A 21,681-nucleotide genomic window follows, 5' to 3' on the forward strand; every position below is an offset into this window, starting at 1 on the left:
GGGTTTCACACAGCAGCCTCCTCCCGGTGACATGGAAAGCGGTGAATGACAAGACGATCAGCATGTCAGAGATCACATCACCGCACAGACACAGTTCCCCATTATTCAGACAGATATCACCGATTGTGAATAACCTCAGAGAGATTGTGGTGACAGATAGCCGCCTTGGACACGATGGGCTGAACGGCTTCTGTCTGTGTGGGAATTGTGAGAGGTAATTTCGGTTTAAACTTTAAGAAGTGCCTGGACCACAGACTGATCTATAATAAAAGACAAAAACTTTTGTTTCTTTTCTAACAACCATTTTATATACTCAAAAGTAGAGTAGTTTAAATTGTGCAGAATGCTGACAATTTGTGAGCGATAGTAAAAACAAGCAGGCTCTTGATTAATGAAGCCATTCACACAGCAGGGAAGGATGAGTCCTTGACTGATAAGACTCCAGGATGGGGGAACGACTTGAGACATCTGTTTCAGATTAAAGCCTTTGACTGATAAGACTACAGGGTGAGAAAAACAACAAACTTTGGAGACTCTGGAGCCTTTTGTTGCAGACTTTGTGATAAAAATAATGATGTTTTTAAGAATGTGAACCTTATGGCTTGTTGGAGCCAAGGAGAGGAGGGACTTGTGCTATATATAATGGAGACTTTGTAAGCCTCAGGGCGCCTTTTCTTTAAGGGTGCCCGACTCTGCAGACTTGACTTGTTAATAAAACTTTGTTTTCCTGAATTTGTCTAGAGCGATTATTGAGAAGCGATTTTCGTTTCTAACAGGAATGAAACGACGTGTTTGTGATGTCCCTCTCCCTGTCTCTGGGACAGAGCGGCTGAGGGAGAAACAATGGCCCATTTTTAACCCTACCTTCCGCGTTCGACTGTCTGCAGCCCCTTCCCCCGCCCCTCCCCCGAGCTCCGGACCGTGGGGGTGACTCTCCGGGAGTGAGGGGCTCCATCGGATTCTCCTAATCTGGGACCGTTGGGGATCAGATACTAACTGCTGCCCGATCACAGCAGAGAAAGCGACCCCCGCATTGTGAAGATCTTTCTGCAGGAATACTGTGTGAAGACGGATCCTCAACAGCAAACACGCTACATAGAAAGATCCCATATTAAGTTACCCACGTGTCCCTGGTGTCCATTTCTCTCTTTCCCACCAGCTCAGCACCTTTCTCTCTGTCTCAGGTAAATGAGGAAGTTCACAATCAAAGTTGGAGGAGGCAAAAGGGCAGCATTTGCCCTTCCCTGCCCTGGCGCTGCCTGTCAGTGGGAGAAAATGGCTGAACTCTCCGCTAATGGAGACAGCTTGGTCCGGGGGGAAGGGACAAACAGCACCGTCCCGACAGCAAGGAGACAGAACGAGAAGCAGATATTCTTGACATTCTTTGCTGCTTGGAATTCCTGCTGCAACGTGGGATGTACTTCTCTCTGAGCGACTCTCTGCTGGTTCGGTGGTAGAAATGCCACAGTTTCACCGGCTCCTTTGTCTCGGGGCACGATCGTCGCTCAGGAGCTTGTGTTAAACTGGCCTGACTGGGAGTGAGAGGCGAGCCCGAGCTGGTGGTTACACTTTTGCCAGGTCGCCCCATCAGCTTTTCAAAAACAAAAACAGGTGCACTCCTTGAAATAAGACTGAGCTTCGGGGCCAGAGGGATGGATGTAGTGATCATGGCACATCAGAACACGCACTGAAAGGGAAAACAAGTGTTTCCGGATGTTCGCCCTCCCAATCCGACATTCATTCAATCCTCCATCTGGATTACCACACAGTTCTGGGCGTCAGGCTTCAGGAAGCGGATGGGTGGTGATTGGAGAGAGGGCTGAGCAGGTTCATGGGAATGATGCCGTGTATAAGGAATGTCAGCAATGAAGATAGATTGGAAATCTGGGACAGTTCTCCTTGGAGACTGAAGGCTGATAACTGATCTGATAGAAGCTTACCAAGCCGTGAGGTGTCCAAACAGAAGAAATAGGGAGTCGATGTGCCTATACCTGAAAGGATCGAGAGCGATTAGGCAGAGATTTACAGACATGAGGTAAAGAAGAAAAAGTGACATGAGGAAGAATGTTTTCACACAGGGAGTGATTCGGGTCTGTAAATCACTGTCTGACAGGGACAAAGAGGCAGATTCAATCGAGTTATTGAAAATGGAATACGACGGCTATGTTAAAAGCAATAATGTGCAGAGAGACAGGCGGAGGGAAGAAACTGATGCTAAAAGAGACACTTATTTCTGCGTGTCAGTGCTGTCATGTAGCGAGGCAAATATTCAGCTGCTCACCACAGTTACACTGCAGGAAATTCAGTGCCTCCAATGTGACTGCATTCTGTATGGAGCAGAGGTTATATTAAGAATTCTTTCATACAAATAATTACACTCCACCTCAGCGCGTTACATGTCTCCTTGGCACTTAGTCTGGCAGTGTGCCTGTGCTGAAGTGTTTTGCTCTTTCTGTGGCTCTCTTTGCATGACCCTTACCCTCTGGGTGATGTGACGCAGGGAAATTGTGACGTCAGATTTAGGCTGCAAAAAAATCCATGTCCTTATCTTCAAACTGATAGAAATCTGACAAAGACCTTAAATTTTTGGAATATTCTGAAATATTCCTTATGCCTCCTTCTGAGTCTGCCATTGCATCTACATTTTCCACTTAACATCACCCTAACTCCATCCTGATATCTTTGCCCTTGTTTAGGTTTTAAACATTCATCTTAGATCCAACCTACTCTCCCTCAAAGCTCAGTGAGTCTGTCATCACTGCCCCTGTACTCTGAGGTCATTAGTAATCCCTGTTTCATTTTCGGTGTTGCTTCTAGATAGTAGAACATAGAGTAATAGAGATGTACAGCACGGAAACAGACCTGTTGGTCCAACCCATCCATGCCAACCAGATATCCCAACCCAATCTAGTCCCACCTGCCAGCACCCGGCCCATATCCCTCCAAACCCTTCCTATTCATATACCCATCCAAATGCCTCGTAAATGTTGCAATTGTACCAGCCTCTACCACTTCCTCTGGCAACTCATTCCATCCACATTCCACCCTCTGTGTGAAGAAATTACCCCTCAGATCTCTTTTCTCTTTCCCCTCTCACCCTAATCATATGCCCTCTAGTTCTGGACTCCTTGACCACAGGGAAAAGCCTTTGCCTATTTACCCTATCCATGCCCCTCATAATTTTGTAAACCTGGAAAAGATCACCCCTCAACCTCCGACGCTCCAGGGAAATCAGCCCCAGCCTGTTCAGCCTTTCCCTGTAGCTCTAATCCTCCAATTCTGGGAACATCTTTGTAAATCTTTTCTGAATCCTTTCAAGTTTCACAACATCTTTCCGATAGGAAGGAGCCCAGAATTGCACGCAATATTCCAACAGTGGCCTAACCAATGTCCTGTACAGCCGCAACATGACCTCCCAACCCCTATACTCAATACTCTGACCAATAAAAGAAAGCATACCAAACACCTTCTTCACTATCCTATCTACCTGCAACTCCACTTTCAAGGAGCTATGAATCTGCACTCTATGGTCTCTTTGTTCAGCAACACTACCTAGGACCTTCCCATTAAGTGTATATGTCCTGCTAAGATTTGATTTTCCAAAATGCAGCATCTCGCATTTATTTGAATTAAACTCCATCTGCCACTTCTCTGCCCATTTGTTACAGAGTTGGAAGAATAATAAATAAAAGTCCAGACTAAATTGAAAAACTTTGTTAAAAGTGTTCAAATTTGACTCCTTTTCACAGAGTCTGTGGCAGTATTTAGCCTCCGGACCGCACCCAGCAAAATTTCCAGACCACACTCGACTTCAAATCTTTAGGCATCGCTTCCATTCCCCAAGGATCACACTGCCCCTCCACCAGCCTTCAGTCGGGACTCACCCTGCACTGGCCTGGTCAGGGACTCACTCCCGCACTGGCCTCCTCTGGGTCTCCCCTCCTGTGCTGAGACTCGCCCCTGGAACATGCATCGTTGCCTGGCCTGATCTATGATTCATTTCCGGAGCTCGCCAGTGATGGCCTCCAGTCTGAGAGTCGTCCCCTCCATTCCCCGCCCAGTGAGGTTAAGATGTTAAAAGTTTTGTAAACTAAACAACACAGAACAGAAAAATTTCAAACAAAAAGATAAAGAAGAGTTGGAACAGAGGAGCTCCGAATGGAGCGTCCTATCGTGCCACGATCAGGGGAACATCAGAACATAGGACTGAACAGCACAAGTGGGTCACTACTTCCCCTTAAAGTGAAGTTGTGGTTGGTCTCATTGTGGTTCCAGTTAAACTTTTCCTTTCAGACCGTGTTATCCCTGACTCACTCTCTATCGAAAATCTGTCTGATTTAATTCTCCAGCCTCCACAAACTATTGTTGAAGAGCAATCTCACTTGAATCACCTCTGAGAATGTCCCCTTGGCCCTCTTCAGGTTGGTGTTCAGGGCTGACTGTGATCCTTTGTGTTCCCGCTCCTCAACCAATCACAACACATTTCAAATTTGACACGGTCACTGATACAGGTCTCAGACTGGGCCAAGTTCACTGTTAAGAGTAAGTCAGTTGGGTTTCATTAGTCAACAACAAACGACTTGTTTATTTCCAAGATGAAATTGGTATGAAACCTAATGACAAAAAAAATGTTTAGACAATACAAGTATACACTGGCAATCCATATGTTCGACTGTCTTCAATATCTAGTATGGCTCAATATGATCACCTCTTCTAATTTGTTAAAAGCAACAAGAAACTTGTTAACACCTTCATACCATAACTCCGTCATCAAGGAAGTAGTGAAGTGAAATATCTCTCAGCTGTAAATCAATGAGATATTTTGGTTTCTAATTAAGATGTCACAGCTGCACAAACCGATCTGATGTGGTCTCACCAATGCCCTGTACAGATGAAGCAAATAATATTGAACATCTATATTCAATAATCTATATTCAATCAAGACACACACTTCATCTGCACTGCAGAATTCTACAATCTCACTCTATTTAAATAGTTTGCTGTTGATTTATCCTTCCTGCCAAAATGGACAAATTCTCAGTAACACATCACACTGCTCCTGCTGACTGTTTGTTCACTCACTTCCTCCCGCCTAATTCCCATCGATACCTCGATACCTCCAACTGACAACTTATTGAAGGATTTCCTTGGTACATTAGCTAATTGAGATCCAATGCATTCTCAGTTTCAGAGCATAAACTGAGATAGCATTGGTTCAAAGACAATTAGCATTCCACTCTGTCAGAATTCCAGTCTTTCATTAATATCTCTAAAGTAACAATTCAAACCCATAGACATTTCACATGAGGAAACCATATTATACAGAAATAAAGATTCATCTGTATGTCAAAATAATATTCAAAAGATCACTATCGCCAGAAAATGAGAATCAAATCTTGACAATTTAATAATGTAACCAATTATCAAAAGCTCTATCCTTAATGTAACTCAGGAAAAGTAGGGACAAATTGCATGCTGTTTCCTAATTATTCTTTCTCCAGTTGGCCTTATGCAGCTCTTTACAGCTGAGGGAAATTCGTACAAAAGATCTTTACATTCTGACTTTGAATTAAAGTTTAATAGCAGTCTGTTTGTGATCACTAAAATGTCCTTACCGTGAAAGAACACTTTGCCTCTCCATCCTTTAATCAATTTGGAATTTGCTTCAAAATTCTTCCTTCAGACCAGCGGGTCAGAATAATGCCATGAAGCCCAACACTAAATGCAACAGCCAATTCTGCAAATTAACCTGACATCTCTATAATTTCAACTGATAAAGTACAGATACTCTCTCTGTGGGACTGGTTTCAGATACTCTCTCAGATATAGAGATTTCTGCGATTGTATTCAGACGTACCATTCATAGGGCATGGCCACAATACAGGAGCTTACCTCCACTCCTCCTCCCAGCTGTGACTAATATGTATTGTGTGCAGAATGTTCCTTGTAATTCCAACATCCGAAATTCAAACAGAGAATGATTTCCTTCTCTGTGAGGGTGTCTCGAACTCCTGATGTTTGTTTCCTAATGTATTATTCACTCACTTCATCACGTTTTCAATTTGTCTAAATGGAAAGATCCAAATGTTGTTCATCATGATCTATCTTTTATTTGTCCCAACACACGCCCTGTTGCGTGGGGATTGGAATTGGATTCCTGCTGTTCTTAAAACATCTCTTCCTCCCTGTAGGATCCTTATTTTTATCAACCAGCAACCTAGTTAGTGACAGATCGAATGGGTCAGTCGGAGAGACAGTTAGAGGCAATGAGGAGTTTACAAGAGCAAGGGGATGTGATGGATGGCAGTTATAGGAAGGGAGAAACATTGCAGATACAGTCACATGGATGGGTTAACTTCAGGAAAGGTTACAGAGATAGTCAGGTAGTGTAGGAGTCTTCTGTGGCTCTCCCCATTTCAAACAAGTTTGCTGTTTTGGAAAATGTAGCGGGTGATTGATTCTCAGGGGAATGTAGCATGAACAGCCAAGTTTCTGGTATTGAGACTGGCTGTATGTAATGAGGGGTATGTTGAGTTCCAAGAGATCAATTATGTTAGGGGACTCTCTATTCCAAGGCACAGACACACATTTCTGTGGCCAGCAGTGAAAAATCAGAATGGTGCATTGCCTCCCTGGTGTCAGGATCAAGGATGTCTCGGAGAGAGCTCAGAATGTTCTCAAAGGGGGAGAGGGGCCAGCAGGAGGTCATTGTACACATTGGAACCAATGACAACGGAAGGGAAAATGGTGAGATTCTGAAGGGGAAATACAGAGAGTTAGGCAGGATTTTAAAAAGGAGGTCCTCAAGAGTAATCTGGATTACTCCCAGTGCTGCGAGCTAGTGAGGGTAGGAATAGGAGGATAGAGCAAATGAATGCGTGACTGGGGAGCTGGTGTATGTGAGAAGGATTCACATTTTTGGATCATTGGAATCCCTTCTGGAGTAGAAGTGACCTGTACAAAAAGGACGGGGATTGCACCCGAATTAAAAGGGGGCTAATATACTGGGAGGAAGATTTGCTAGAGCTCCTCAGGAGGATTTAAACTATTAAGGTGGGGGCATGGGACCAAAGGAGATAGTGAGGAAAGAGATCAATCTGAGACTGGTACAGTTGATAAAAGAAGTGAGTCAAATAGTCAGGGCAGGCAGGGACAAAGCAGAGAACAAGGTAGGACTGATAAATTAAACTGCATTTATTTATTGGCAAGAGGCCAAACAGGGAAGACAGATGAACTCAGGGCATGGTTAGGAACATGGGACTGTGATATCATCGTATTTACAGAAATGTGGCTCAGGAATGGATGGGACTGGCAGTTTAAAGTTCCAGGATACAAATGCTACAGGAAAGGCAGAAAGGGAGGCAGGGGGGAGGGGGAGTGCTGTTTTTGAAAAGGGACAGCATTACCACTGAACTGAGTGAGGATATTCCCAGAAATACATCCAGGGAAGTTATTTGGGTGGAACTGAGAAATAAGAAAGGGATGATCACCTTACTGGGATTGTATTATAGACTCTCTAATAGTCAGAGGGAAATTGAGCAACAAATTTGTAAGGAGATCTCAGTTATCTCAGATTAATAGGGTGGTTATAGTAGGGGAGTCAGTGGGTTTGTAGAAGATGTCCGTGTTGTGTCGGTCACCATTGATGGAGATGGAGAGTTCCAGGAAAGGGAGGGAGGTGTCCGAGATAGTCCAGGTGAATTTTAGATTGGGGTAGAATGTGTTGGTGAAGTTGATGAACTGTTCAACTTCCTCTTGGGAGCCTGAGTTGATGCTGATACAGTCATCAATGTAGCAGAGGAAAAGGTGGGGAATGGTGCCAGTGTAACTGCAGAGGATGAACTGTTCCACGTAACCAACGAAGAGGCAGGCATAGTTGGGGACCATGCGGGTGGCCATAGCTACCCCTTTCGGCTGGAGGAAGTGGGAGGATTCAAAACAGAAATTATTGGGGGTAAGGATCAGTTCTGCCAAATGAATGAGAGTGTCAGTGGAGGGTTACTAGTGGGGATGCCACCAGTATGAGAGGAATAAACAGAGGGCATGGAGGGCTTCGTCATAGCGGATAGAGATGTGTAGGGACTGGATGCCCATGGTGAAGATGAGGCATTGGGGGTCGAGGAAACAAATCTCTTGGATGAGCCTGATGGCGTGGGTGGTGTCCTGAACATGTATGGGGATTTCCTGGACCAGGGAGAAAGGACAGCGTCAAGGTACGTGAATGATGTTCAGCGGAACAGGAGCAGGCTGAGAGGATGGGTCAGCTGCGGCAGTCAGGCAGTGGATCTTCGGTAGGAGGAAGAACTGGGGGTTTGGGGTTCACGGACTTTGAGGTTAGAAGCTGAAGGTGGGAAATCCCCTGAGGTGATGAGGTGGTGAATGAACTGGGAGATGATGGTTTGGAGATGGGAGGGTGAAGTCATGGTCAAGGTGGCAGTAGGAGGAGGTGCCTGCGAGTTGGTGCCTGACTTCAGCAGAGTAATGATGAGTGTGCCAAATTACCGCTGCGCCCCCCCCCCCCCCCCCACCCCACCCCACCTCCTTGTCTGCTGGTTTGATGGTGAGGTTGGGGTTGGAGTGAAGGGAGTGAGGGCTCTGTGTTGCGAGGATGAGAGATTGCAGTGTGTGAGGCGGGTGGAGAGGTTGAGGTGGTTAATGTCACACCGGCAGTTTGAAATAAAGAGATCGAGGGCAGACAACAGACCAGCACGGGGTGTCCAATTGGCTCGGGTGTGTTGGAGGTGGGAGAAGTGGCCCTCAGAGGGTGGGCAGGAGTCTTGGTGAAAACAGGAAGCCCGGCTGTGGAGGCGGCAGAAGAAACGTTCGATGTCACAATGCGTTTTTTCAAATAGTGCTACATTGTATTCTAAACACCGAACTTTCTAATGAGCTGTCACCAAATAACATGTGATGCACTCATTGGTTGGAAGGAGTAGAGTAAACACTGACTTTAAGAATTTACACTGGTGTTTCATTCAATCAGTGCACTGGCTGTTACCACCAGGATTTAGAATTAAATCACAACAGTATATGCAGATCCAATGTTAACTTTCAGAGTCTTACTTATTTAATTACACCTGACCTCAATAAACTTAGAGTCTGCTTTGCTGTCATAACTGTCAGTATAGTGAGGGGACAAGGCCATTCATTGCATCTTCATTCCTGCTCTTGGTCATCTGCCCTCTCTGTATTTGCAGTCTTTCAGCACTATGGGCTCTGTTGCTTTAATCAGTACATCCTTTCTGTCACTTATAACGCTGAGCTTTTATTATCTTTTATTTTACTTCCTAACATTTCACCCTTCAGTGTGGAAATTTTACACAGACTGGAGGAATTCCTGAAGGTGGTGAGGACTGAAGAAATGAAGTGAAAAATCTATAAAACTTGTCTTTAAACATTTAGATTAAAATGTAATGCTGAGTTATAGAACACATTTACTGCACTAGAAAATAGACAGGTAGGAAGGCTCAGAAAAAGGGGTGAACTCAAGAAACGCACAAGATAAAAATCATCTTTTACTCACCAAGTCAGTGATAATAGGATGCTCACCAAGTGATAACAGGATGCCCTAAGGCAGTTAAGAACATTTGCCTAAGTATCAGTGAATCTGTGTGAATAGGACACCAAATGATAACATTCCCTTGTGAAATTAATGACAGTGAAATTCTGACCCTGAAATGAAACTCGGTACAATCAAAAGCCTTGTAATTGACGGTCAGATCCTGTCAATAATAATGGATTCTTATTACCCCATGCAAGCGGGGCAGACACAGAGAGAAAAAAACCATCTTTGCTGTTATAAGACCCTGCCTTGAGAGTTCAAAAGGACACGAGAGAGAGAGAGAGAGGGAGACCATTTTAGCGCTGAGGCTGCTGAAGCCAGGAGAAAATTAATTCTCAGTGCTTACCTGCTATGGATTGAATTTAATTGCATTTTGGGACTTTATGATGATATTGCGTTGCCATTACCGGTTATTAAATACAAACTCTGTAAAAGGTAATATTGATGAAGTTTTAACTTACTTGCTGTCCTTGCAGACTACTCTACAGACCTTACAGACTTCACTACTGTCAACTCTAACTAATCAGATCTTATGTCTTATTGGAATTTGAATTGCAACCCTGAAAAGAAAGAATGTTTAATTCAATGACTGATGAATCAGTTTAAATGCAACCTGACAGTGACTTCTCAGCCTCAGGTACAGAATGATCCAGTGCTTCAAAAGCAGGAGTCTGCTCCGACCTTAGAAATTATTCCAAACATTGAAATTATTCCAAACATTCCGAACAATGTGTCAGGAAGCCATTTTATGGTCAAACGTTTGCCCTCCTCGCCAAGAAGCCATTTTATAAAATAATTATATCAGACATGTGAGCTGTGCAAGGTTACCTTATGAACTCTTCAAGTAGCTTAGACTGGTACTTCTTTATGATAGGAGTTTATCTCGCGAGTAGGTTCCTAACTTGGCTGGGTATGGCTTGGGCCTGTAGGAGTGATTAGTCAAGCGTACACAGACCTGTCAATTAACTTTTCTCCTTACGAATTATTGTCTTTCACTGTTATCTGTCGAATTAAGAACATGCAATGTTTTTGTAAACTTTTGTATCAGGGAAGCCACTTTGTATCAGTCCATCGGAGTAGCCTGCTGGGGCACTTGAAGAGCTGGTACCCTACTCTCTGAGGTTATCAGAACCTAGTCAGGTTAGCTTACAGGTAACAGTATAATGTTGTAATAATGATGCTATTGGTAAATAAAGGGGATGTCTAAAATTAAACTAATTTGTCTGTAAGAGGTTTTTTTATTCCAGATTTCCAAAGAGTACGATCTCCGGGACGAACCAAGAGAGGGGCTTATAGGTCTGAGTCCACACGGGATCCCCTGGTACTTTAACAAGAGAGGTTACAGAGACCTCTCTTGAAATCTGAAGTAGTTTATAAAGAGAAGGAGAATTGTGGTGTTCTGGAGAATGATGCAAAGTGAAGGAAGTTTGCCGAGTCTCGAACAGGATTGTAGGACTGTGTGAGAAACAAAGCTCACTCACTTCAATAATTTTAGTCCGAGACAAGATCTGAATCAGTAGCGTCATTTATTTTACTCTTGCAAGAGGGTGCGATGTCCACTGTCTAAAAGGCAGGGATACACACACACAGAATTCAACAAATACACGATATTTATGTAATTTGGTTCCTATCTTTTTATCCCATTGCTCCTCCCTGTTTACATCTTCTACTTCTCTAAGACCGGCACCCATTACTCCTGTTTATTTCTTGCCTTAGCCGGCCTTGTCTGTGACAAAATGCTTAATTCTGGCCTCACAAGGCCATTTGACCACATCCCACTGTGGCCCATTGTTAGGTATATCCTTTCTTCACCATTATCTACTCCCTCCATCTGTGCTTTCCCCAACCATACTGATCCTTATGACCTTTTAATTGGGGTTTGTTCCTGAGTTTCTGTAAAAGTGGGAAACAGATGCTTATAACTCCTGCTTGTGCAAGCATATCTGGCTTAACCTACATCCTCACAGCACCTTATCTATTTGTCTGCAACATCTACCATTGTTTTGCAGTCACGTTTCATTCTTGCATACAATTTTAGCTCATACAAAAACAATAATGTATTTCCTCCACATAATTTGCATTCTTGTTGACTCAGCTCTTAGTTGAAACAATTACACACTGGTGTGAGTTCATTTACCTTGCTTAAGTAATTATAAGTGCAGAAGTAACACTGCTTTACCTATATCCCACAGATGAGACAAGGTTAGAAAGTTGGGGAGAGTGTATGTTTTTGGGCAACTTCCTCAAATGGTATGGTGTTTTAGAGTCTGAAGTTAATTACAAAAATATGGAGACCTACAGGGTCTGGACAACTTTGCAGCACTATGGAAGATTATGGAAGTGATGAAAGGTTATTCATTGCTGAAAATGTGTTGCTGGAAAATCGCAGCAGGTCAGGCAGCATTCAAGGAACAGGAGAATCGACATTTCGGGCATAAGCCCTTCTTCAGGAATGAGGAAAGTGTGTCCAGCAGGCTAAGATGAAAGGTAGGGAGGAGGGACTTGGGGGAGGGGCGTTGGGGGGAGGTCAAGGTGAGGGTGATAGGCCGGAGTGGAGTGGGGGCGGAGAGGTCAGGAAGAAGATTGCAGGTTAGGAAGACGGTGCTGAGTTCAAGGGATTTGACTGAGACAAGGTGGGGGGAGGGGAAATGAGGAAACTGGAGAAATCTGAGTTCATCCCTTGTGGTTGGAGTGTTCCTAGGCGGAAGATGAGGCGATCTTCCTCCAACCGTCGTGTTGCCATGGTCTGGCGATTGAGGAGTCCAAGGACCTGCATGTCCTTGGTGGAGTGGGAGGGGGAGTTGAAGTGTTGTTCCACGGGGTGGTTGGGTTGTTTGGTCCGGGTGTCCCAGAGGTGTTCTCTGAAACGTTCCGCAAGTAGGTGGCCTGACTCCCCAATATAGAGGAGGCCACATTGGGAGCAGCGGATGCAGTAGATAATGTGTATGGAGGTGCAGGTGAATTTGTGGTGGATATGGATATCCCTTGGGGCCTTGGAGGGAAGTAAGGGGGGAGGTGTGGGCACAAGTTTTGCATTTCTTGCGGTTGCAGGGGAAGGTGCCGGGAGTGGAGGTTGGGGTGGTGGGGGGTGTGGACCTGATGAGGGAGTCACGGAGAGAGTGGACTTTTCGGAACGCTGATAGGGGAGGGGAGGGAAATATATCCGTGGTGGTGGGGTCCGTTTGGAGGTTGCGGAAATGACGGCGGATGATACGCTGTACATGGAGGTTGGTGGGGTGTAGGTGAGGACCAGTGGGGTTCTGTCCTGGTGGCGCTTGGTGGGGCGGGGCTGAAAGGCGGAGGAGTGGGATGTGGAAGAGATGCGGTGGAGGGCATCATCTACCACGTCTGGGGGGAAATTGCGGTCCTTGAAGAAGGAGGCCATCTGGGTTGTACGGATTTGTAACTGGTCCTCCTGGGATCAGATGCCTTGGAGACGAAGGAATTGGGAATATGGGATGGCGTTTTTACAGGGGGCAGGGTGGGAGGAGGTGCAGTCTAGGTAGCTGTGGGAGTCGGTCGGTTTATAGTGAATGTCCATGTTGATTCAGTCGCCCGAGATAGAAATGGAAAGGTCTAGGAAGGGGAGGGAGGAGTCTGAGACGGTCCAGGTGAATTTGAGGTCGGGGTGGAAGGTGTTGGTAAAGTGGATGAACTGTTCAACCTCCTCGTGGGAGCACGAGGCAGCGCCGATGCAGTCATCGATGTAGCGGAGGAATAGGTGGGGGGTGGTGCCAGTGTAGCTGCGGAAGATGGACTGTTCCACATATCCTCCGAATTCACGAATTTATGAATAGACAATAGGGGATATTTCAACATGCTCCTCAACTGCTCTCTGAACCTTGACTGAGTAGCCACGTAAATAAATGTGTTTGTGCAGCAACTTAAATTTCTCAGCATATAGGCAAGCACTTCAAACATCCCATCAGAACTGACTATGGAATCATCAAAATCAAAAAAGTATATAATGTAAACAAACCACAGGAGGATGAAGGTGCCCGATATGGTAAAGAGTAAAATCATTGACTTCCTTCTGCTCTCCATCTCTTGGTCACTGTGTTTTTCATCTTTTTTGTGATGCTTCAGTCCCATACGGACTCGACTGGCCATTAAAATGTGTCTGACTGTCAAGGCATTGATGAACAGAATTAAACCGAATGGTAATAATGGCGTCAAAACCTTTTCAAACATCCTAAATCCAATCCACCTTGGATCTCTAAAGTAGATTTGCTTATTAGAACAGCGCCATTCTACATTTTTAATTACCCACTTAGGTTTATATCTGAAGTAAATGGGAATGTTTTTTAAACATAGGAAAATGCCTGTTGTTGCTAGAACCACAGTCGCAGTTTTCTTAGTGCAATATTTCAATTTCAGTTTCCGGCAAGAAATGGCAACAAATCGATCAAAAGTGAAAGTCACGGTGAACCAGACGGAACAGTCTATGGCTACACGGATCACAACATAGAGAAGTCGACACACAGAAGTGAGCTTCACGACATTCAATGGGAAATAATAATTGTTGATTCGACGGAGTATGATCTCAGTGATAATGACCAGGAGATCCATCAATGCCATGGCCACCAGGTAGCGAGTGGTGGAAGTGGAAAGTCCACACTTTCCCTGGGACAGGATCACAAATGCTATTAAGTTAACTGCGAAAAAAAAATGAAAGACCCAGTGAGCAAACTTAATCTTTCAAGGACAAATAACATCAATTGTGAGCTGAGGTACAGATTACATTTGTATAGAAATGTGTACAAATGAAAAAACAATTCAAACATTAGTTTCTCTTTCTGAACCTGTTCTCTCACTGCTCTTGGGATAGATACATAACTTAAATACATGTCATTTTGAACAGTACATGGTCATTCGCATCAAACAGACAACAAGTGGCTGTTACTAAAATTCAGTGCAATTTTAGACTAAAAAATACTTCTGGTAATCCTCTGCGATAGCAGCACCAGCAGGGCTAGGTGCACACTGCCCTCCTGCCTTCGCGATCACTCCTCTGCAAACACATGACACACAACTGTTGCCATTTCACTTGAAAGCCGATCAGGAAATAAAAATGGACCATCCCCAATCAGGATGCATCAACCCAGCTTTTTGTCTTTCAGGTTCCATCAGAATTCCATTCCACTACAAGGAGCACATTTCTATTTTTCAATGTGAAGGTGCCATCAATATTTGGTCAATGTATTTAGCGCAAGTTATGTGAATACATATGAACTCTAACACCAGGTGTCCTCAATATTTTTGGTTAAATTAGCATTTGCTGAGACAGACGGTAACAATATTTTTACAGTCCATCAAAAGAACAGTATTTTACTTTAGCCATTCCATACTTTAAAATTGTTTTTCAAATTTTGGAATTCCTTTTTCTGATCTACTGTTAATTTCATGTCATCATCTAATATACATCTCTTACATTTTCCTGAAGAGTTGTGGAATATCTCCTTGAAAGTTTCCATTTCTTCTCTGCCTTTACCTTTCCACATTCAACCTTTGCCACCACGTCTTCACACTGTTGTAATGTTTTATTTTAGGTTTATCTGAGTCAAGTTGAGCCTGCATGTAATACTGCAGCATTTCATGTTCACTTCCATGAACACTTATGTTCACCTTGAAAATAACTTGTTCACTGGTCACTTCAGAAAAGAGTTTTCATCAAAACTGTCCTCAATCAAAACTGTCTGAGTGTGGCATCAAGGAACTTTTGTAAAACTAAAATCAATGGATATAAGGGAGCACACATCCATTGGTTGGAGTCATACCTGACACATGGGAAGATGGTCGTAGTTAATGGTGGTCAATTGTTTCAGCTCCAAGACATCTCTATGTGAGTTCCTCAGGGTAATGTCCTGGGCCCAACCATCTTCAGCTGCTTCATCAATGACCTTCCCTCCATCATATGGTCAGCAGTGGGGATGTTTCCAGATGAGTGCACAATGTTCAGCATCTTTCACGACTTCTCAGATACTGAAGCAGTTCATGTTCAAATGCGATAAGTTCTGGACAGTGCCAACACTTGGACTGACAACTGGCAAGTAATAATCAGGCCACATAAATTCAGGCTACAACAATGACCAATAAGAGACAACATAACCACTGCCCCGTGACACTCAATGGTGTTACCGTCACTGATTCTTCTGCGATCAACAACCTGAGCTTTACTATTGAATAGTAAGTCAACTGGACTCACCACATAACCACATTGGCTACAAGCGCAGGTCATGGCCCAGAATACTGATGAAAGCAACTCACCATCTGTATCCCCAAAGTCTGTTCATCACCTCCAAGGAACATGTCAAAGTGTGGTGGAATACTTCCCACTTGCCTGGATGGTGGAGCTCCAACAACAGTCAAGGAACTTGACACCATCCAGGACAAAACAGGCTTAATTAGCTTTACATCAACAAACTTGCATTCCCTCCACCACCAAGGCTCAGTGGCAACAAAATGTAACATCCACAAGATGGGCTGCAGAAATTCACCAAAGATCCTCAGATAGCACCATCTAAACTCACAGCCACTTCTGTCCAGGACAGGAGCAGCAAATCCACAGGAACATCATCACTTTCAATTTCACCCCCACAACCCAAAATACTGACACAAAGCTACTTACCATTCTGTCTTGAAATATATCGTCGTTCCTCCACTGTCACTGGGTTAAAACACTGCAATTGCCTCCCTAATGGCATTTGTCTGAACTCATTGCGCATTGACTGCAGCGGTTCAAGAAATTAATTTACCATTATCCTCTCAAGAGCAACTAGGGGTGGGTTATGAATGCTGGCCAGCCAGTGACACCCGTATCCCACACAATGAATGAAAAAAAGAATACTGGTCTAAGTCAGTCCTTAATTCTGCCTTTTACATTTCGGTTTGTGAAAGTTTAGTGAAGTTAAATCCTGCACAATTATTCCAGCAACAGCCTTTACACCTCAATTATTCTCTTTATTTTTAGTTTATTTCAATCTTCATCTCCCAGGCTACTTATTGCGAAGGTGTTTATTTTATCAGAGACTTCAATTAACTCACTTTTTTTTCATCTTCATCGGATATCTTGGTTTTGTCTTCATTAAGAAAGACACAAACAAGACGATACAACTTTTGGAGAACACAGATTCCTTGAAGGGAGAGCAACTGAATGATTACTAGGGAAAAGGTGGTGGGGAACTTGATGAGAATAAATCCCCATGATCATCAGGGCCAATAAGATGCATCATAGAACACTTAAGGAATTGACCTTGGTGGTTGTCTTTCAAAGTTCTGACATTCTGGAATTGTTGGAAATGCAGGTTGTGAAATGGGACACCACTTTATTTTCTAAATGCAGTCACCAGACTGACATCAGTAGTGGGGAAAATCTTGAAGTCCATTGGAAAATATTTGATGGCAATGACAAGATCAGATCAACTCAACAGTAATTTAAGAAAAGTAATTCAACTTTGAAAATTATTCTCTGATTTCTCAGACGTAAATAATAAAGTGGTTCAGAGGAACGATTGTAAGGCTTAATTGGAATTTCAGAGAGTGTTTCAGAAATTCCACATAGAGATTAGTATGTTAAGGCGTGGAATGGAGGAAAGTGTACTGACATGAAGAACATGCCAATTGGAGGACAACAGCAAAGAACAGGAAGAAATGGGAATTCGTCTGAGAGACCGGCAGTGACTGGTTAGGCAGCACAGGGATCAATAATTGTCCTCATCTATTCACAATACATTTTAATGTTCTAAATGATGGAACTTAACATATTATCTCTGGCACTGTGGACAGCACAAAGTTGGTTGGGATGGTGAACTTTGAGGAGTCAGCAGAGATTAATTCCTGTGTTTTGTACAAGTTAAATGAATGGATAAATTTATAGCAGAGAATATGCAAAGTGGATAAATGTGAGGTTACCAATTTAGCAAATCAGAAAGGAAGATTATTATCAATATATTAATAAATTGATAAAGTGGGAGGTGCAATGAGACCTGAGTGTCCTTTTGTACCAGACAATGAAGATTAACATGCAGGTGAGCGGAAGGAGAAGACAGGTGGCATGTTGGCTTTTATAGCGAGAGGATTCCAGTATAAAGCACAATTATCTACTCTGCTATTGCATTAACCCCTGGCAGAGCAGAACAGTGGTATGAAGAGAGACTATCAATTAAGATTATACTCACTGGCCTTTCGAAGAATGAGAGGGGATCTCATCAAACATGTAAATTTGTAAATAGGTCTGAGCAGGTCAACAGACTAAGGATGTTTCTAATGACCAGTGAGTCCAGACTCATTTGTCACAGGCTATTCAGCACTGAAATAAGTAAAACTTTCTTCACCCAGAGAGAGGTGAGCCTGTGGAATTCTCAGCTGAAAATGCTGTTCAGGATAAACCATTCAAGAAGGCTTCCAAAATCATTTAAAAATCGCAAGGGATCAAAGGATCTGAGAAGGAAGTAGGAGCAGTCTACTGAGATAGACAATCAGCCAGAATGATACTCATTGTTCAGGCATGCTCAGGCCTACTTCTGCTCACATTTGCTATGTGTTAGGGTTTGCTGGATTGGCTGGGTTTGTTGAGAGGTGTTCTGCAGCCCTGGGGAATGATCTTCTCACAGTTTCCAACGATAATCTCATGTGAAATCATGGAAACTAAATTCAGACGTTGTTTGATTCAGCACAGAGGTGACCACAGAGCTCGGTCCCATCCTTCCATGGTCCCTTTCCACTTTGTTCCTGGGTTTGCTGGAGCTTGGTAAGCTGTTCCTTGCAAACCCGGGATGGATCCGACAGATCTCTTTCCCCACACCCACTCAGGCTGTGCTCTCAGAGCTTCCACACTCTGCAGCCTCTGCTCCATTTTTTGTGAATGTTCGAAACCAAGACACATTGTAACTACATTCCCTAAGCTTCAATCTGAATTGTATGGTCACACACTCAGGTCTCCCTGAAATATCTCCAGCAAAACATTCCAGTCCTTCCACTATCTTTCCAGGAACAGAATTAATTGGAATGCCTATTTCCAGCAAGTTACTGGCTGGGTCCATTGCAATAATAACTGAAGGGCTTCAGCATGTTGCTGTCCACGTGATCAGCTCAGAGTAACGAACACAGGCTCTCAGTGCACAGGCACAGAGCAAGTTTCAAACCCAGGAGTCAATGCGGGGTTGAAACCCCTTTCCAATATGGAGCTTCACAGCCAGCTCCTGGTGAAATGGGTGATACCCCACCACATTCAAATTCATTGTTTCTGAGCTTCATAACACAGCACTGCATACACAGGGGCAAAATAACGAGTACAAGGAAAGATACAGCAAGGATAAACATTCACCTTAAAATAGATTAGGGTCATTACTTACTGGAGAATAAGTTTCCGAAATATGGGGTATACCAGGGGACTTGGGCTAACAGGAGGAATGTGAGATCATGTGAAATGATCTGTTATATCACAATCTGAATCTACTGAACAGAACGAGTCGAGACATAACCAAACCAGACAGAAGGCACTTTGCAGACCACGCTGATGCACTAGTCAGTAAACTGGACTATTTGCAGCATGGATGTGGGCATAGATCACTCTCCTGCTTGGCATACATGCACTAGATAGTGGAGACAGTGAGGTCTGCAGGCGCTGGAGATCAGAGTTGAGAGTGTGTTGCTGGAAAAATGCAGCAGGTCAGGCAGCATCCCAGGAGCAGGAAAATTGACGTTTCAGACCGGAGCCCTTCATCAGGAATGTGATAGCGACCTAGTATGAGGAAATTTCCAGATCCTGCTGTAAATGACTGGAAGCGGTGCTTCCATGAGTTCATGTCTCTGTATCTGCAATACACCAGTAAAGGACAAATACTGAGGGAGTGCAGATGTGAAAATCGCTATTAGAGACAGAGCAGAGGGAAATCAGTTTAAACACAAACAACCAGCAGAGATTTGGGAACAAGAACTGGGTGCAATATCATGAACAGATGTCATCCCGTGTGTGAGGATTTTAACTTGGAGACACTTAAGAGTTAACAGCAACATACATTGAAGCTCACAGGAATGACAAGTGGATGAATTTCGGTCTAACCTCTGGGAAGAGACGTGGAATCTTTGGATGAGCTTTAGTGATGCCGTTTTGTGAACAGGAACGGGGTCAGCAGAGTCCTGGGAATACCCAAACTGGATTTCACATTTCACGCTTTAAGCAGCAGCTGGGTTGATCCGGTGAAAGATGTTCTTGTGGGTTTAGTAAATACAATGAATAATGGTCAGGATATGGGGCCCGGAAATCAGCCCAGGGATAAAGGGATCACTGTATATGTGGAAGAGCTGTTGCACCTTCAGGTATTGGACAGGGATGGAATAGAAGACAATGAGTTTTATGTTCCTAATCTATTAAGAATGATAACAGGAACACAATGATTCATAGTTTACAGATGAAGCTGAGCAATCTCCCTCTTGTGTGTCGACCAGAATCAAAGAGAAGACAGACAGTTAGCAATGGTTTGCAGAGCGGAAGATGAATTCAGAGACTCATCAGATGTAATAACAGCAGCAAGGGCAGTAGAATAAGCGGAAAGAATAACAGTTAAACATGGTTTATAGAAATAACAACCGGGCAGTGAGACTTACCAGGGACGCCAACAATAGCCAGGATGGGATAATAAAAGAATTCAGTCATGTACATTATGTAATGGATTCGCAGGGATAATGGAATCTTATCATAAAAAGCAGAAAGGGACAACAGATCCCAGTATACAGTCCTGTCCATTGTTGTAATATTCACATCCAGTATTACTAGATTATGGTCCCTTAATGAAATATTCCAGCCAACTTTATTCTCAGATTCTAATCTCTCCTTTCCCCGTCTCTGGAGCTGTTGAGTGTCGGAGGTGATGCTGCCACTGACTCTATGGAATGTCACATTGAAATGAGCCTGCTTTTAACAGAAAAGCGAATTACTCCAGTGTCACAGGTAGAATCCATGGAGACTAACATTAATTCCAGCCACTAAACAAACAGGCTCATTTCAGCTGGGAACCAGAGCAGCAGGTTAGGAAGTGGAGGGATTGAAGTGAAGGTAGATGTTAGAATCAGTAACTCCAACAGGAAGGACAGTCAGAGACAGGTTAATGAACACAATGATATTCATGAGCTGAAGTGTGTTTATTGAGTGAGACAGATGAACTTAGAGCCCGGGTGAGGACATGAGACGATGGTATTGTGGCCATTACAAGGATTTGATTGAGACAGAGACACGATTGGCTGCTCAAATTGTCAGGGTTTTGTGTTTTAGATGAGGAAGACAAGAAGATAAAAGAGGTGGAGGAATTGAATTGCTAATTAGGGAGAATGTCACTGCTGCACTCAGAGAGGAGACACCAGAGGGCTTATCCACTGAGGCAATATGGATAGAGCTCATAAATTAGATGGGTACAATCACTCCAATATGATGATGCTGTAGGCCGCCCAACAGGCACCGACACATTGATGATCACCTGTGTAGGCAGGTTCTGGAAAGATACAATAACACCAGGGTTGGCAGCATGGGTGACTTTAACTTCCCCAATATTAACTGGGACTCCCTTAAAGCAAGAGGCTTGGATGAGGCAAAACTTTTAAGCACATCTAAGAGGGCTTCTTGAAATGGTATGTGAATAGTCCAATGGGCGGAGGGGTCATACTGGACTTTGTATTGGCTAATGAACTCGCCAGTGACTGACCCATTTCAGAAACAGTGATCAGAACTGGTTAGGTTTTTAGATATCTACGAACAATGATAAATCAGGACCATATGGGAAAGGACTCAACTGGAGGAGGGAAAATTAGATCAGTATTAGGCAGGAGCTAGTGAGTGTTAATTGGGAGGATCTGTTACAGTTCAAGTCCACATTTGACTTGCAGGAATTGTTGAAAAACCTACTGGTCAGGGTTCAGGACCAGCATGTTCCAGTGAGAAGGAAGAACATGATTAGCAAGGTAACGGACCCTTGGATAACGAGAGAGGTTGTGAAATTAATCAACAGGAAAAGGGAAGCATATGTAAATTTCAAGAAAGTAAAGTCAGACAGGGTCCATGAGGAATATAAAGAAAGCAGGAAAGAACTCGAGCAGAGAATTGGGAAAGCAAGGAGGGGCCACAA

At 43.7% G+C, this 21,681-nt stretch overlaps 1 protein-coding gene across 1 annotated transcript; it reads right to left on the reverse strand.

The window, feature by feature from the left end:
* Positions 1-1,291: 1,291 nt before the first annotated feature.
* LOC148146281 (putative G protein-coupled receptor 139) lies at positions 1,292-20,309 on the reverse strand. The gene is made up of 3 exons (XM_087998628.1): positions 20,171-20,309; positions 13,346-14,217; positions 1,292-1,591 (listed from the first exon to the last, which is right to left on the reverse strand). Exons 1-3 carry the CDS (start codon positions 20,307-20,309, stop codon positions 1,292-1,294), a joined length of 1,311 nt encoding a protein of 436 aa, XP_087854754.1.
* Between the last annotated feature and the right edge of the window lie 1,372 nt (positions 20,310-21,681).

This window comes from Chiloscyllium plagiosum, unplaced genomic scaffold (genome assembly GCF_037043375.1).
Source record: "Chiloscyllium plagiosum isolate Xiang-an unplaced genomic scaffold, Cpla_swu_hap1 HiC_scaffold_21, whole genome shotgun sequence".
NCBI lineage: Eukaryota > Metazoa > Chordata > Chondrichthyes > Orectolobiformes > Hemiscylliidae > Chiloscyllium > Chiloscyllium plagiosum.